Source organism: Perognathus longimembris, chromosome 20 (assembly GCF_023159225.1).
Source record: "Perognathus longimembris pacificus isolate PPM17 chromosome 20, ASM2315922v1, whole genome shotgun sequence".
Taxonomy (NCBI): Eukaryota; Metazoa; Chordata; class Mammalia; order Rodentia; family Heteromyidae; genus Perognathus; species Perognathus longimembris.
Genome location: NC_063180.1, coordinates 41,567,323 through 41,583,560, shown reverse-complemented (window position 1 = coordinate 41,583,560; position 16,238 = coordinate 41,567,323). Strand labels below are relative to the sequence as shown.

Below are 16,238 nucleotides of genomic sequence, written 5' to 3'. Positions count from 1 at the left end.
TTCTTTTTTGTTTGCCAGTGCTGGACCTTGGACTCAGGGCCTGAGCACTGTCCCTGGCTTCTTTTTGCTCAAAGCTAGCACTCTGCCACTTGAGCCACAGCGCCCTTTCTGGCCGTTTTCTACATATGTGGGGCTGAGGAATCAAACCTAGGGTTTCATGTATACGAGGCAAGCACTCTTGCCACTAGGCCATATTCCCAGCCCCAACATGGAAGAATCTTAATAGCTCATGTGATAATATTCTGTTCCATGCATGTAATACAAACACAACCCACATCTTGCCGAAGTCATCATCAAATACACCCCACCCCCAAAGACAACCACTGCCATGGACATACACACTGTCTTGCTTGTAAACATAACTCTTTATAGTCTTGCCAGCAATACCCCGATACTTACGTGAGTGTCCCCCTCTGCATGAGGCGTGTCTTTATTGCAAATGATGCTCTGGAACCTCTGCAGGAGAGGAAGGAGGGGGGCGCTGGTGCCCTGAGCAGATCGCTCATTGTCAGTTTCCTGCGCTCCACTGTCCCACAGTTGAAGCAACAACAGGATGGCAGACAACATTTGGCTGAAAGGAGAAAGATATTGATCCTCTAGTTTAAAAAAAAATAGCTTATCCTAAGTTAGAAGCTGGTGGCTCACTGACTGCCTAGCTATTCAGGAGGCTGAGGACTGTAGTCTGAAGCCAGTCCAGGCAGAAAAGTCCATGAGACATCTTCAAGTAACTACCAACAAAAAGCTAGGAATGGAGGATCCTAGTCTGTGTAGAAACACAGGCTTTGCCCGAGGCATCTGGCCTGCTCACCTCAGTGTGCCTCTCTGAACAGCCAGCTCCAGCAGGATTGCCAAGGCCAAGTGCTGGTCCTGCAAGGGAACTCCTCCAGGCCCTTTGGTCCCTGGTGTTCCATGAACATCCCTGAAATGACAGCAACACAGGCAGGCCATGTAACAGAAGAAGCAAAACATGCAAAATCATACCAACATGCTGACTGTGTTCTCTCTCCCAAGGAAAGGCGTATTTCTAATATGCAGAATCAAGTTTCTGAGACTTGCTACATAAATGAGGTATTAAGGCATAAAATTCATTTATGAAGATATGCATGTGTGCATGTTTAAACTGGGTCTGGGAATGTATCACAATGGTAGAGAACTAGCATGCACAAGGTCTTGGGTTCAATTCCCAGCACTGACCATCCCCCACCCCCCAAAAAGTATAAACCTGTTGTGTGTGAGCTTTCTGTTATGGTAGTAAAACATCTGAGATAAAAAACTTAAAAGGGGCCAGCCACTAAGTGGCTCACGCCTGTCATCCTAGCTACTCAGGAGGCTGAGATCTGAGGATCACAGTTTGAAGCCAGCCCCATCAAGAAAGTCCATGAGACTCTTATTTCCAATTAACTAACTAGGACCACAGGGGCATGTATGTGTGCATGTGTGTATGCAAGAGTGCATGCACACACACACACACACACACACACACACACAAAAGGAAGAGATGTTTAAGCTGATGGTTTCAGTCCATTGTCACTTAGTATGGGTAGATGCATATATGGTATTTCATGTATGTACATGTGTATGTATACATGACTTTGCCACTAAAATTTTATATTGAATACTATATTTTTTCTAAATTTAAAAACAGGCACCAGTGGCTCACACTTATAATCCTTAGAAGACTGAGATCTGATGATCAAAGTTTGGAGCCCAAGCAGACAAATTCTCAAGTCTCTTATCCCTAATTAGCCAACAAAATGCCAGAAATGGAGGTGTGGCTCAAGTGGTAGAGTATTAGCTTTGAGCAAAAAAGCTAAGCAAGAGCACAAGACCTGGTAGTGGCACAAACTCCAGTACTGGCACACACAAACACACAAAAAGTACCAAAATACATAGCACCCAAAGCAGAGTTTATGTTCTTTTCCTTACAGATTCACAGTCAAATAAAGAAATACTAGCTACTTGCAATCCATTGTTTCCAAGGGCTTATGTGTTGAGGGGTCACTCCCAGCATGTGGGTGTATTGGGAGAGGGGGAAACCTTTAGGAGATGGGGCCTAGTGGGATTGCAGAGTGACTCCTTGAAAGGCATATTGGGTCCTGGCCCCTCTCCTTGTCCTTGGTGCTTCCCAGCTGCCCTAGGGAGGTGAACAGGCATTTGTCCTGTCACCTGCTCTCTCTATGATGTACTGAGCTGCCACAAGCCCAAAGCAAAAAGGCCAAGTGACAGTGACCTGCAAAAAGCATCAGCCTGAACCTTCCTCCTTGGAAGTACATTACCTCAGGTCTTTTGTCACAGTAACAGAAAGCTAACATAATCACAGAATACACTTGTTTTGGAAGTGGGTACTAGGGATCAAACCCAGAATCTCAAACCTGGGACGTGCTAGGCAAGTGCCCTACCACTGACCACTGGTACTTCTAGCACTGGTTTTAACATTTTGCTTGAGTAGTTTTCTCCCATGTTATGTTTTATCAGAATTTCAAACTAAGTGCTATCCATCTGTCCACCCCCCAGAATGACAGCGCCTTAGAGGTACCCCCAAGAAGTGCTCACTTGGGACTGATGGACCACCAAACCAGTAATGACCAAAACAGCCCACTAAACTACAAAACCTCTGACACTGTCCATTCCACTCCATATGATGGCTTCCTGGGTCAAGTCTGAATATTCGAAACCCAAGTCATCTGAAGAGTTGAGAACAGAGGCCTACCATAGAGTTAGGAAAACTACCCATTAGGCAAAAAGGGAGGGCGGTAAGAATGAGGAGACTCAATCACAGTGGGTTGGTTGTGCAGGAAGGCATCTAGAAAAAGAGAACTCACCCTGTCACGACAGACCTGAGGAACCTGGTTGCTCTCTCCACCACCTCCAGCCACACGGAAGATACTGTGCTCTCGTCAAAAAGCGAAGCTTCTGGAAGAGCTCGCAGGGCGTCCAGGGACTCTTGCAACAGCTCGCTGCAGAGGTCTGCATCCTCGCCTGGGGACACAGGCATCGTGACTCTGAAGGAACTCAACAGGCTGCCACCATCGAGCAGAGCCGACGAGCACAGAGCTCTGCCCTTCAGCTGAGAAGGTAACACTATCACCTCTTCAGTTTCCTACTCAACAGACTGAAATCTAGCAACACTGTCTCAAGTCAATTCACTGAAAGAGGATACTTTTAGGGGAGAAACACAAAAGTGCAATGCCTACGTCCATCTTAATATTTATATAAAACTCCAACCCCCCCCCAAGTCAATTCTTTATTTGATGGCTTTTACATGAGCAATACAGATTGAGAATCCTTCATCTGAAATGCCTGAGAGCAGAAATGTTTTGGATTTTTGGAGTATTTGCATATATATATATATATATATATATATATATATAAATAATGAAACACCCTGGGACTAAATACATTTTTTTTTTTTTGTCAATTGTGGGGCTTGAACTGAGGATTTGGGTGCTGCCCCTGAGCTGTTCTGTTCAAGGGTAGTACTCTGTCAACCTTGAGCCACAGCATCATTTCCAGTTTAATTGGGTTAATTGGATATACAGAGTCTCATGGGGACTTTTCTGCTGCAGCTGGCTTCGAACTGCAATCCTTAGATCTCAGCCTCCTGAGTAGCTAGGATTACAGGCACGAGCCACCTGCGCCTGGCTCTGAACACAAATTTTAGTTGTTTCACATATTCCTTCCACATTCCTTACACATAGTCTGAAGACATTTTATGCAATACTTTCAGTGTGCCTTCATCCTGATGTAGCAAACCATCACATGACATTGGGTATGAATTTCTACCTATATGATCATGTCAGTAGTCAAAGTTTGGGACTTTGAACCATTTTGGATTTCATGTTTTCAGATTACGGAATGTTCACACTATACCTTTTTGTTCTAGAAATAATTAGGTCCTGAGGCATTCCATGGTTTACTGGAGAGGAATGGCCAAAGAGGATGGTAAATAGATCCCTCTCCTCCCCTCCCCCGCCCCATACTGGGATCTGAATTCAGAGTGTCAATACTGCTAGGCAAGAGCTCTGCCACTTGAGTCCTCAGCCCCACAATCTGGGGCTTTTAAGGCACAGACCAAAAATGCCTAACAGACTCCGTAGCCTCTTCTTTTACGAATGAAGACAGTGAGGCACTGGGAAATGGCATATGGGATCAGTCCACGGACCCATGGTGGCAGAAACTACAGAGCCCAAACCTCCCCATATACCAGGCAAGCAGATGGACAAGCCTTACACACATACCTGACCGCCAGGCCCTGCGTAAGAAGGCAAAGGCAAAGGAGAGCGCTGCTCGGGATCCAACTCTGGCAAGCCCTTCCACCCCTCTGCCGGTGGGCCGAGAGCTACAGATAACACAGATAACACATACAGATGGGAGAATCAGTCAATTAGAGGAAGAAGAAAGAGCTAAAATAATACTTGAAGAATTTGGAGCACAATGTGATCAATGGTCTTTTTAAAATTTAATATCGATTTATTCTTAACACAGATAACATAAGAATATAAAGATCCCATACTTAATACATGATATTCATTAACTCAAAAGGATTTCTATCAAGTTCTAGCCACACTAAGGAAATATTATACAGATTTTATCACTGGGGAAAAAATCTCAACTGTGTTTCTTCACCAGGGACTTCAACAGGACAGAATGTTCTCATGCCTTGATTCAAAACAACAAAAACCACTTAAAAAAGAAACTAGCTGGGTGCCAGTGGCTCACATCTATAATCCTAGCTACTGAGGAGGCTGAGATCTGAGGTATAAGATTCAAAGCCAGTCTGGGTAGGAGAGGCTATGAGACTCATCTCCAACTAAGGACCAAAAAGCCAGAAGTGAAATTGTGGCTAAGTGGTAGAGAGCTAACTTTGAGTGAAAAAGCTAAGGAATAGCACCCAGGCCCGACTGATTTCAAGACCCAAGACTGGCGCGCACGCGTACACGTGCGCGCGCACACACACACACACACACACACACAACTAAAAGCCTGTACAACTGAAGAAGCTTCTAAGCAAGATACAAAGACTATGAAGGCCAGCATCCTTACTGTAAAATTGTACTGTTGTTTTGTAAATGCCTACTGCTATTGGAAAATGAAGGTACAGTGAAAAGACTCTGCATTTGATAATACATTATCTCAAAACTAAGGGACTTGGGGTGGGGGGAGGTTGGGACGTAACTGGGTCTTGAACTCAGTACCCGGGCACTGTCCATTATTCCTTTTACTCGAGACTAGCTCCTTATCACTTGAACCACTACTAGCTTTTTTTTTGGCTAATTAATTGGAGGTAAGACTCTCATGGACTTTCTTGCCCAGGATGGCTTCAATCCTCAATCCTAGATCTCAGCCTCCTGAGTAGCTAGGATTATAAGCAATGAGCCATCAGTGCCCAGGCCAAATTAAGTTTTTAGTAGAAATCTCTGCATTTGACGAAAGATATTCCAATTAATCTATCAACACATATGTGTTTAGACAGAAAAATCAGATGGGCTTTTAATTCGCTTCTGCATCTTGGAGGGTTCAGTTTGATTTGACACACACAGAGTGCTGGGAATCTTAGCATCTACTGTCCCCTAGGCAGAGCCCAGTGATCAGTGACTCTCAGGGCCACTGTGACTCTCCAACTGGGAAGGAAAAGAAGAACTGGGCCACCAGCTATTAACAGATGAGCATGAGCTGCACTGGTCCCTTGGCTTCGTTCACTCTAAAACTATATTCAAATATGTTACCATAACACGATTTCATCTAGATCTGTTAGCACTTTCTACTCTGGAGATGAGCGGGTGGGGGGGGTTCCAAGTTTCCTTCTTAAAGCTGTATGTGCTTTCCAGGTGATCTCCAGGGAGTAAAAGTCATTATCACAGCGAAACAAACTAACTCCTAACCACATAGGATTTAGTTCTACCTGGCAACCTAGCCTTTTGAGGATAAATCTGTTAGCTCCATTTTTGGAAACCTGCAAATTTTATATGAGCCTCAAAGAGGCTAAGAGCTGTTAGTTAACACCTCAGAAGAAATGTGCTGATGTATTACTAGATACCAACCAATTACAAACCCTATGCCTAAGGATGAGGCTATAACTACATGAAAGAGCACTGACCTAGCATGTGAGAGGCCCTAGGTATGAATCTCCACACCAAAAATCATATGCCTGAAAGCATTTCATAATAAACGAGTATGAATATTATTCTAGAAACCAAAACAAACATAATGAAGCATCTAAACTAGTTAGGCACTAATCGGTACATTCTATTCCCTATAAAATAGCAAGACAAAAAGAATATAATACTGCCATCATATTCTCAAATCCAGACTTAAGATGACCGAAACCTTTGACTAGCTTCTACTGTTACAGAAAGAAAATAGTCTTTAAAAGAATTTCCACATGGTCTCTTAATCTAGGAACAAACTGGCAAATCTATTCTGTAGATTATACAACACACACAAACAGGGAAAGCAAGAATAAAAAATTCACAAAATAAAGAGATTAAACTGAAAAAAAAAATCTTGAAACTTTTCCAAGCAGAAGAACCTGAAAAATGTTCTCTTTTTTGTGGTACTGAGGTTTTGAACTTAGAACCTTGCCTGCTAGGCAGGTGCTCTACTCCTACAGCTTTAGTTTACCTTTCAAATAGTACCTTGTGCTTTCTGTTTCTGACTTAAAGCTGCCTCAGATGGCAATCTTATTTGTGCTTCCAGCATAGCTGGGATTACAGGTATACATCACTACATTCAGTTTCTTAAGATCAGGACTCTCAACTTTTTGCCCAGGCTGGACTCAAACCACAGTCTTATCTCTATCTCTCAACAGCTAAAATTATAGGCATGTACCACCATCCCTGGCAAGAGCCTGATTATGTGTGTGTGTGTGTGTGTGTGTGTGTGTGTCTATGTGTCTGTGTGGTAATGGGATTTGTACTCAGTCTCATGTTGCTCCGCTGAGCTGATGTTCAAACCACATAAGCCACTCCTTGAGCCTAAGAGCCTGAATCTTATAGGAAATCACCAACACTATTCTTTCCTCATTTTATTTTTACCTCTTTTTGTCCACAGGAGGCAGAGAAATGTTGCTGCTTTTCCACTTAACTTTAACATTCTCTTGAAAAACAGTTCTATTCAAGGCAATGAAGTAGCGTTCCAGGATGACCAGCCTCTGCTTGAGTCTCAGGGCTGACAGGGTAGTGGTGGCTGACTGGATAGCCAGGGCTTGCTGCTCTTTAACCAGCACAGACAGACATTCCTTCAATTCATTCACATCTAGAAAACAAGGGAAGATAACAACCTGTCACTCCTGTGGGCATGGTTTGTTGTAATGCTGACTAAATGGATAATGATAGCAGGAAAGACCCACGTGTATCATACCTGCCCCCAAACACTTTTAAACATCTTGCTAAGGCAATTGGTACAGCCAGAATTAGAAGTCAGACTATACAATTTGGAATTGAGGAAACTGAGGCATAGAATGGGTGAGTAAACACACAGAGGCATACAGCATATGACACAGTCAACTCAGCCTCCGTGGCATTACACAAACACATAGAGTTGTGGGTATAGCTGAGAGGTACAGAGCTTGCTTAACATGCATGAAGCCCTGGGTTCCATCCCCACCACTACAAAGGTAAATACACACAGAAACTAAAAAGTATAACTTCTCAAATATGCAAATTTAAATTTTTATTTAATTAAATTTTCCTTTAAAATGATTATTTTGGACAATATTACTATTGCTTCTCTGAATAGACTTCATTCTTTAGAAATAATACTGCTGTAGGGAGCAGAGCTGACTCCATCTGGACTAGGGAAACATGGTAGGAAATGCTAAGGGGAGTAGATTAGGTCAACCTGACCCCAAAATTCTGCTTCTGTAAATGGTTTGCTTAATTTGTTTGTTGCTTGCTCTACCTCCTGTGTCAACCTCCTACATCTATGCCATGTTTGATCGTTTGTTGCTCCCCCTACTGCCTGCGTCAACCCCCCTACATCTGTGCTACACTTTTACCTTTGTAAACCCCAATTTGAGGACTGCTCGGGGTCACGGTGGCAGCTCCCGAGTCTACACTGTGTCCCTGGCTGGTCAGCCCGCTTTTCATTGTCGCAGTTTCAGCTCTCAAGTCTGTGCTGCGTCCCTGGCCCGTCAGTTCGCTTTATGCTTCCCCAATAAACCCATCTTTTTGCTTGAGACTGTCTCTGAGTGGTGGACTCTTGGAGGGACGGGGAACTCCCGCCCCTCCCCCGCCCTTGAACCCCACTGCAATACAAATCTGAAGTTTGAATTTATATTACTTCTGTTACATATGAATGACCTTCTTCCCTTTCATCTTGTTTTTGACCCTATCATTATAATCCTCAAAGCCTTTCTGAAGTTGGTCTTTTACATTATAATGGAATTTAAGAACTGACTGCACACTTCTGTGTCTAAAGACTTGAAGAGTTTTCTTTTCTTTTTTTGCTCATCTTTTTTGGTTTATGAGACAGTCTTATTATTGCTTGATGATTCTCTCCTTGCTTGCTTTTTATATCTGTTAGAATGGTTTGAGGTTTTTTCTTTTGTGACCTTATCATTTTTTCCCTCTTTGCATTCATAGATGTCAAGATTTCTTGAATGCTATTATGAATTTAGCGTGCATTCTTTCTAAACATGTCTTTTTCTTCAAAACTTATTGTTGGGCTGGGAATGTGACTTAGTGGTGGAGTGCTTGCCTAGCATGCGTGAAGTCCTGGGTTCAATGCCTCAGTACCACATAAACAGAAAAAGCTGGAAGTGGTGCTGTGGTTCAAGTGGCAGAGTACTAGCCTTGAGCAAAAGAAGCTCAGGGACAGAGCTTAAACCCTGAGTTCAAGCCCCAGGACTAGCAAAAAACAACAACAAAAAAACCACAACAAAACTTATTGTTCCTCTTTGTGACCAAGACCATGTTCTCATTATACTTTTAGAGTATTGACTTGTTCTTGAATAGTAATGTATGCATTCAGGTCTGATATCTATTTGTGTAAATGGTAATTTATTTTTCATTTGTTCAATGTTCAATATTGGTAGCATTATTCACCACACACAAAAGGGAGAAGCAACCTAAGTGGTTGTCAACTAGTGAGAGGATAAAATATCTGTATGAGGAATATTAACATTCAATTTAGCTTTCAAAAGGAAATTCTGCAACAGGTCACAACATGGATGAGCCTGGAAGACATGCTAAGTAAAGGAAGCCAGACACAAGGGGACAAATATTGCGTGATTCCTAGAATAGGCAAATGCACAGTCACCAGAGTGTAATGGTGGTAGCACTGGTGGTAGTGTGGTAAGATGAAGAGTTCTAGAAACAAATATGGTGATGTTGTCCAATCATAATATAAATATATTAATGTAAATGGGTTGTACGCTAACAATGCTTGCAGTCTCAAGTTGTTATATTTTTTTACCACAATATAAAAAAAATGTTAATTTCAGAAAATTCCACTAACAAACAAAAATGTGCCTCTATGTTAGCAAAGGAGTAGCAAGTCAAACTCCAAGGTCATAAAACCTGAGAAGGCTCCATTACCTGGTTGCCTACCCCATACCCAGCTCTCCAGGATTGATTTGGCCCTAAATGTAGGTGCAGGGATTTCTTCTTCATCTTTTTTCTCTTTGTCATTTAGATCTTCTTTCTTGGTTCCACTTTGGGCTTCAACACCATCATCTGGAAAATCAAAAATATTTCCATCTGTAATTGCTTTTGTTTTTTAAAAATAGAACGTCATTTCTCAGTCTCTGCAAATGTTTCTCCCAAAGTTAAGCACACATCATAAACTGAATAATTTGAAAAACATGAATTATAACTTTAACAGGTTTAGGGTGATCTATTTTGTAATAAATGACTATACAATTTTATTAAAAGGGCCAATATAAGATGACCAGGGCAGAGGTGCATGCCTGTAATCCCAGCTAAGTGGGAAGTGTAGGTAGAAGGATCAAGCTAGGAGGCTGGCCCTAGGCAAAAACTAACAGAAGTGGAAAGACGGTGGGTGGGTGGGGATAATGATGGCTCAAGTGTTAGAGCACCTACTCTGAGTTCAATACTGCCAAAGGAGGGGAGGGAGACAAAGAAACTAACATCACTCAAACCCCAAAGGTATCTTACAAACTATTCCATCCACTGTTTACTAGATATTTAGTATTTGTTTACTTGAATATCACACTAATTGCTTTACTCCAGGTTCCCAATTGCTGAGAACATGGGAGGAAATGATTCAAAAATCTCTTCTAACTGTATAATCCCTCCTCCAATGACTGTAACTAAGGACCACGGCCATGCACTGAACGTAATTCAGGAGACAAAAAAAGTTGAGAACCTGACCCCAGACCATAGAACAATGAATGTTCAGTTAGTAACAATTGCCATGAAATTCCTCTATAACCGGGAAAGAGAAGAGAGAACAAATCTCAACTCTGAAGTACAAACAAGTCCTGGCATAAAATGTTCTTACCAAAATATTCATATGAATAGCATAATTAGAAATATAAATCTAGGCTGGAGGAGAAGGTAATGCTCAGTGATAGACTATAAATAGTCTGGCATCAACGGCCCAGGGGTTCAATCCCTAGCAGCCTAAAGGAAGCCTACATACTTTACATTATGCACATACAATCTATATCCTGCACATTCATCAATGAATAAGTGTTTGACAGTTTGCCATACAGTAGTCTCCATAGAAGACAAGTTCCAAGACCTCCCCAATGCTTGAAACTATACTTCCAAGCCCTACACACACTATTTTTTCTTCCTATTACACATGCATACCTATGGGAAAGTTTAATTTATAAATTAAGCACAGTGAGAGATTAACAATAGCCAGGAACTGTGTGGTAGTGTCAGGCTACTACATCTGGGTTACTTGAACTCAGTGCCACACAGCAACAGCTGACCTGACAACTGGCTAACATGGAAGCTACTACCTCTGGGCAAGTTGCACTGGACAAAGGGAGGCTTCACATCCCAGGTAGATCATGTGAGATTTCTTTCATTCCACTACTCAGAGCAGCACACAATTTAAAATTTACAAATGGTTTCTTTCTGGAACTTCCCAGTTCATATTTTCAGCTGGAGGTTGACAATACACAGCTAAAACTTCAGAAAGGGAAAGCACAGGGACTATCATGACTCACAAAACCCAGGGAAACACTTTACTCACTTTAATCAGTTTACTATAAAAGGTATACTGGCACAAGTGAAGAGAAAAGGCAGGTAAGACAAGGATGGGAAGAAAGGTCTCTACCTTCATATAAATATATTAATGCAAATGAACTGCCATAGACAGACCCATGGAGCTGAAGTTACACCCTGCCCCCATTTCATTAGGGTATGAAAGACTCATCACTCCAGAGCTTCCAAGTGTTTCAGAATCTCTTCGGTTGGGAAAGGGACCAAAGCCAAACAGTAAAACAAATGGAATTCCTAGCATCCATCATCACAGCGTCAGGAAATTAGGACCATTTCAGGAGACCTAGGTCAGGAATTGGAGACAGAGACCAGACAGGACAGACAACGTGATACCTGAAACCAATGAGACAAACACATATTCACAGAATTCCTGCTGGGTGTGGTGGCTCAAGCCTGTAATCCCAGCAACTCAGGAGCTAGAGATGCAGAGGGCCCCCGCTGCAGGCTGGACTGGACAGAAAGGTTTCAAAACCCCATCTCAGTGAATACGATTAATACAGCATGCGCCTATCACCTCAACAACTTGGGAGTCGGAGGATCTCAGTTCAGGCCCACTTAGGCATAAACAAGAGAACCTAGCTAAAAAGCAAAGGGAGCAAAAAGGGGTGGGGTGGGGTTTAAGTGGAACAGCACTTGCCTGAGTTACTCTAGTACCACAAAGAGAGAGAGAGAGAGAGAGAGAGAGAGAGAGAGAGAGAGAGAGAAAGAGGAAGAGAGGAAGGAAGGAAGGAAGGAAGGAAAAAACAAATGTCTGCATTCTATCATAAAAAATACTATGTATCCAAAAAACAGTGATGTCACTGGAACAGAATGCCAAAATGTCTAATACTATAAAGACACGTTCAAGCTCAGGTTTAGGAAAACAGCAATTAAAACAATGTCATAATAAGTTGGCAAATATTAGAAAGTTAGAATGTAAGCTCCAAAAACGTTTTTGTTGCTACTATTTCTTAGGGTGGGAGGTTCATTTCATTGTTCTCAGCTGGTTTTGTTCACTGATATATCCTAAATGCCTAACACAAGCCAGACAACAGCACTCAAGATCTTTTAATAATCACGTAAGAAATTTAAAAATGATGTGGGCTAGAGGCACATCCATTCAGGCAAGAGCAATGAAGTTGAACTGAGGTACAGGGAAGTCCCGAGTCACCCCTAGCCTCCCACCCTCCAGTCACCCTCAAGTCCTTTGTTAGCCTGAAGACATGGATGCAATAGTAAATGGAGTCATTAACTAATCTGTGGTTTCTTGAGCAAGAATACAAATACACACACACACACACACACACACACACACACCCCTACTTTTGTCTCACTGCAACTATGATGGCAGGAGACACCTTAGCCCAGGTTACAAGAATGTAGACACAAGAGCTCAACTACAATAATTCCTATCTTTTAAATCTATAAACATATTTATACATATTACAAATTAAATATAGAGATCAAATAAATATATATATTTGCATAGCATAGATATGTGTGTATGTATGTATATATAAATATTATGTACACACACACACACACACACACACAATCTTTGCCCCAAGTCTTGGCTCCCACAACCAACAGGCGAGACCTGAGTGCTCACACCTACACTCCCACTTCAGCCCATGCCCTCGGACCTTTATTTATTTACTTTTTCTTAATTTTAGTTTTTTAGTGGCAGTAGCTTTACAACTCAAGCCTCAGGTTTGCTAAGGTAGACAGGCACTCTAATCACTTGAGCCACACCCCCGCCCCCACCCTTCATTGGTTAGACTGTTTTCAAATACGGTAGTATTCTCGGTTTTTGTTTTTGTTTTACTTGGGCTGTTCTTTGATTAAGAGACTCCCATGAGTTCCTCCTTCATAGCTGGGATTATAGGCATGAGATTATAGGCATAAGATAGCTCAGCATGGGCCATCAGAACAATCAAGTAGGTCATTAGAGGAGGGGAATTGGCTCCCGACCTCAAGCAGGAGAGCAAGGGTAAAGATTTAGTTACAAAACGTCTGGTGGGTATGTGGGTGAAAGAGTGACACTGAGCAACCCGCCCTGTTCCCATACTCGGCTCTGTGCATCTCCTGCATTTGCCTGTTCCTACCTGCATATTCCAAAGGTAGAACAAACAAATGTATCTTCTCTCTAGAATAAACAAATGTATCTTTTCTCTAGAATAAACAAATGTATCTTTTCTCTGCATCATTTTAGTTCACTGTCAAACCTAAAGGTCCTGTCCTGAAAGCCTGCAAGTCTTTTTTGTTTATTTTGGTCAGTCATGGGGCTTGAACTTAAGGCCTGAGTGTTGTCCCCTGTGCTCTTCAGCTCAAGGCTAGGCCTCTACCACTTGGGCCCCAAAGCCACTCCTGGTTTTCTGGTGGTTCATTGGAGATAAATGTCTCAAGGACTTTCCTGCCTGGGCTGGCTTTGATCGGCAATCCTCAGAGCTCAGCTAGGATTACAGGTGTGAGCCATCAGCGCCCAGCTCACCTGAAAGCCAGGTAGAAAGGTCAGGTAGAAATGTGAGTGGTTTGGGAAGCCCATTTGCAGCTAGCTTCTAAGGTGGGTACAGTCTTGCAGGACTAAACCCTGACACGCTCTGTGAGATGGCTGCTCTCTGGAGTTTGTACTTACTGAGAGAGTAAATGTCTGAAGCAGACTGAATTGTACATGCCTACAAAACTGGTCTAGAAAAATAACAGATTTGGCGGATGGGGCCATTATCATGAAATAAGATGGTAAGAAATACAATTGAGCAGAAACAGAAAATGGTAAAAGTCTGAGGCAAAACCTTTGCTTGGTTTACAACATTACAAAAGTGTGTTAAAAATGACAAAGCTAACCAGTATAATAAGCCTTTTACTATGGGGCTTCCTTTCTATCCAAGAAAGCAATGAGCCATCTCTGGAAAAGCATCAGCCTTTCCTTGGCCACTCAGCCTCTTCTAGCAGTTTCTGGATTCTATTTTTCCCCAGGATCAGAGTGAAAATTCTGTCATGACATCTTTAGACTCAAATGGTCTTTAGGATAACACTGGTTCCCACGTCATAGAATCCATTCCTCCACGCTCACAAGCAAGTAGGCCTAGAAATTAAATCAGGTAGGGCTGGATGTACATTATTTCATCAGCTTGATGTGGTGGCTGTCCTTTGAATGGTCTTATGACTCAAGACCACAATAGGGGAAGAACTAGAACATTAAAACAGGGGAAAAAAAAATCAATATTCTCCAGATGAACTTTGCACGTGTATAATCTACTTAAGCAAACAAATGCAGTTCTCCGGAGAGCAGGGGCAGCTTGGAGATGGGGCAGATCTCAATGTCTTGCCATGCTCTTACTCCCATAGTGGCCCTAACCCCCAGTGTGCCCTAACCTCTTCCGTGGGCCCTAAGCCCCGTGATGGGCTCTGAACACGTTCTCGGAACAGCCAAGAAGTCAACCTTGCTGAACACATCATTGTGTCCCTTGCAGATAGTATTGGGACATGTAATCATTTTGCCAGAGACTTCAGTCCTATCTGCTTCCTTCTAACACTTATGTTCCAGAGGCCTTGGGGTATAAGCTAAAGGCCACATAAACAAGGCTAGTTTCAGAGCCACCGAGGATCTGTTGATCCTGTAGGGAACAGACTCCAGAGCCAAGCCGAGCAAGGGATCCAACAGGCTGACATCACTATTTATAGCTGACACAAGAAGAATGAAAGGTGGACTACTAAGGTGGGTTAAACTTTCCGGCCAGCTCTCAAGGTGCAAAACAGTGAAGCATTATGGAGGACAAAAAGTAGATGAAGAAAATGCAACTGTGCTTGTTTTGGAATACAGTAGATACATTTTCATTATTCTGTTTCCTAATGAGTGCACAAGAAAATGCTTTTCCTTTCTTTTGGTCTCTCCCAGTGCAATTGACCAGGCCTGTGTAAGGGAAAGGAGACATTCCTCAAGTATACAGCATCAGCACAACTTGGAAACATGTTTAAAAGGCAAATGTAAGGCTCACCCCCAAACTTACAGAATCAGAACTCTCGAGGCTAAACACAATGGCTTGCACTTGTAACCCTAGTTACCTGGGAGGTGATCAGGACTATTATAGTTTGAGGCTAGCCCAGATCATATGTTACTGAGGTCCTATCTCAACTAAGAAGCCAGGTGGGTGTGATAGCACAAGCCTATAATGCCAGCTACTTGGGAAGCTGAGGTAAGAGGGCCAAGAAATGGAGATAAGAAGATCTAGGTCTGAGGTCAGCCCTGGGCAAAAACTGGAGACTGTCAAGATATACCTAAAACAAAAGGGGTTCAGGGCTGTGGCTCAACTGAGTTCCAGAACTTAAGCCCTAAGTTCAAACCCACACAAGAAAATGTGGTATTATGAACCTATTTATTGAAAAGTATTGTCTTAATGATAAAAAAGTACTTACTATGTCACCCTTTTTGGGCACCAGGGGCTCACACCTTTAGTCCTAGCTACTTACGAGGAAGATGGTTCACAGTCAGCCCAGGCAGAAAAGTCTTCCATAGGCTACCTCCAATTAACCAGCAAAATAGTTGGACTAGAGGCATGGGTCAAGTGGTGGAATGCCAGCTATGAGCTGCAAAGCTAAGTGAAAGCCCTGAGCAAGACTCTGCGTTTAAGCCCTGATACTGGGCCATGCACACGCACAAGCGCGCACGCACACACACACACACGCGCGCACACACACAAATAGAAACTTTTAACTGAATGTAAAAAAAATATTCCTGTTGATTAGGGATGTGTACAAAGATCAATTATCTTTTGTTTTCTAGCCACATGACTTAAAAAAAAAGAACAAAAAGCATTTATCAAATGTAATTCATAAAAAGCAGCCAAGTGTAAGTGGCTCACACCTATAATCCTAGTTATTCAGAAGGGTGAGATCTGAAGATTGTGGTTTGAAGCCAGCCTAGGCAACAAAGTTTGAGAGGCTTTTTGGTTTTGGTCAGTCTTGAGGGTAGAACTCTGGGCCTAGATGCTGTCCCTGAGCTCCTTTTGCCCTAGGCTAGTGCTCTATCACTTGAGCCACAGCACCACTTCCAGCTTTTTCTGT

General features: G+C 42.5%; 1 protein-coding gene across 5 annotated transcripts in view; it reads right to left on the bottom strand.

The window, feature by feature from the left end:
* The window catches only part of Herc2 (HECT and RLD domain containing E3 ubiquitin protein ligase 2), a 132,653-nt gene that overhangs the window by 104,769 nt on the left and 11,646 nt on the right, over positions 1-16,238 (bottom strand). For all 5 annotated transcript variants that reach the window (XM_048329843.1, XM_048329848.1, XM_048329844.1 and 2 more), the window contains exons 4-9: positions 9,537-9,674; positions 7,035-7,254; positions 4,239-4,339; positions 2,823-2,979; positions 809-919; positions 400-571 (exon numbers count right to left, since the gene is read on the bottom strand). In XM_048329843.1, coding sequence (XP_048185800.1) covers positions 400-571; positions 809-919; positions 2,823-2,979; positions 4,239-4,339; positions 7,035-7,254; positions 9,537-9,674 — 899 coding nt within the window. The remainder of the gene's footprint in view (positions 1-399; positions 572-808; positions 920-2,822; positions 2,980-4,238; positions 4,340-7,034; positions 7,255-9,536; positions 9,675-16,238) is intronic.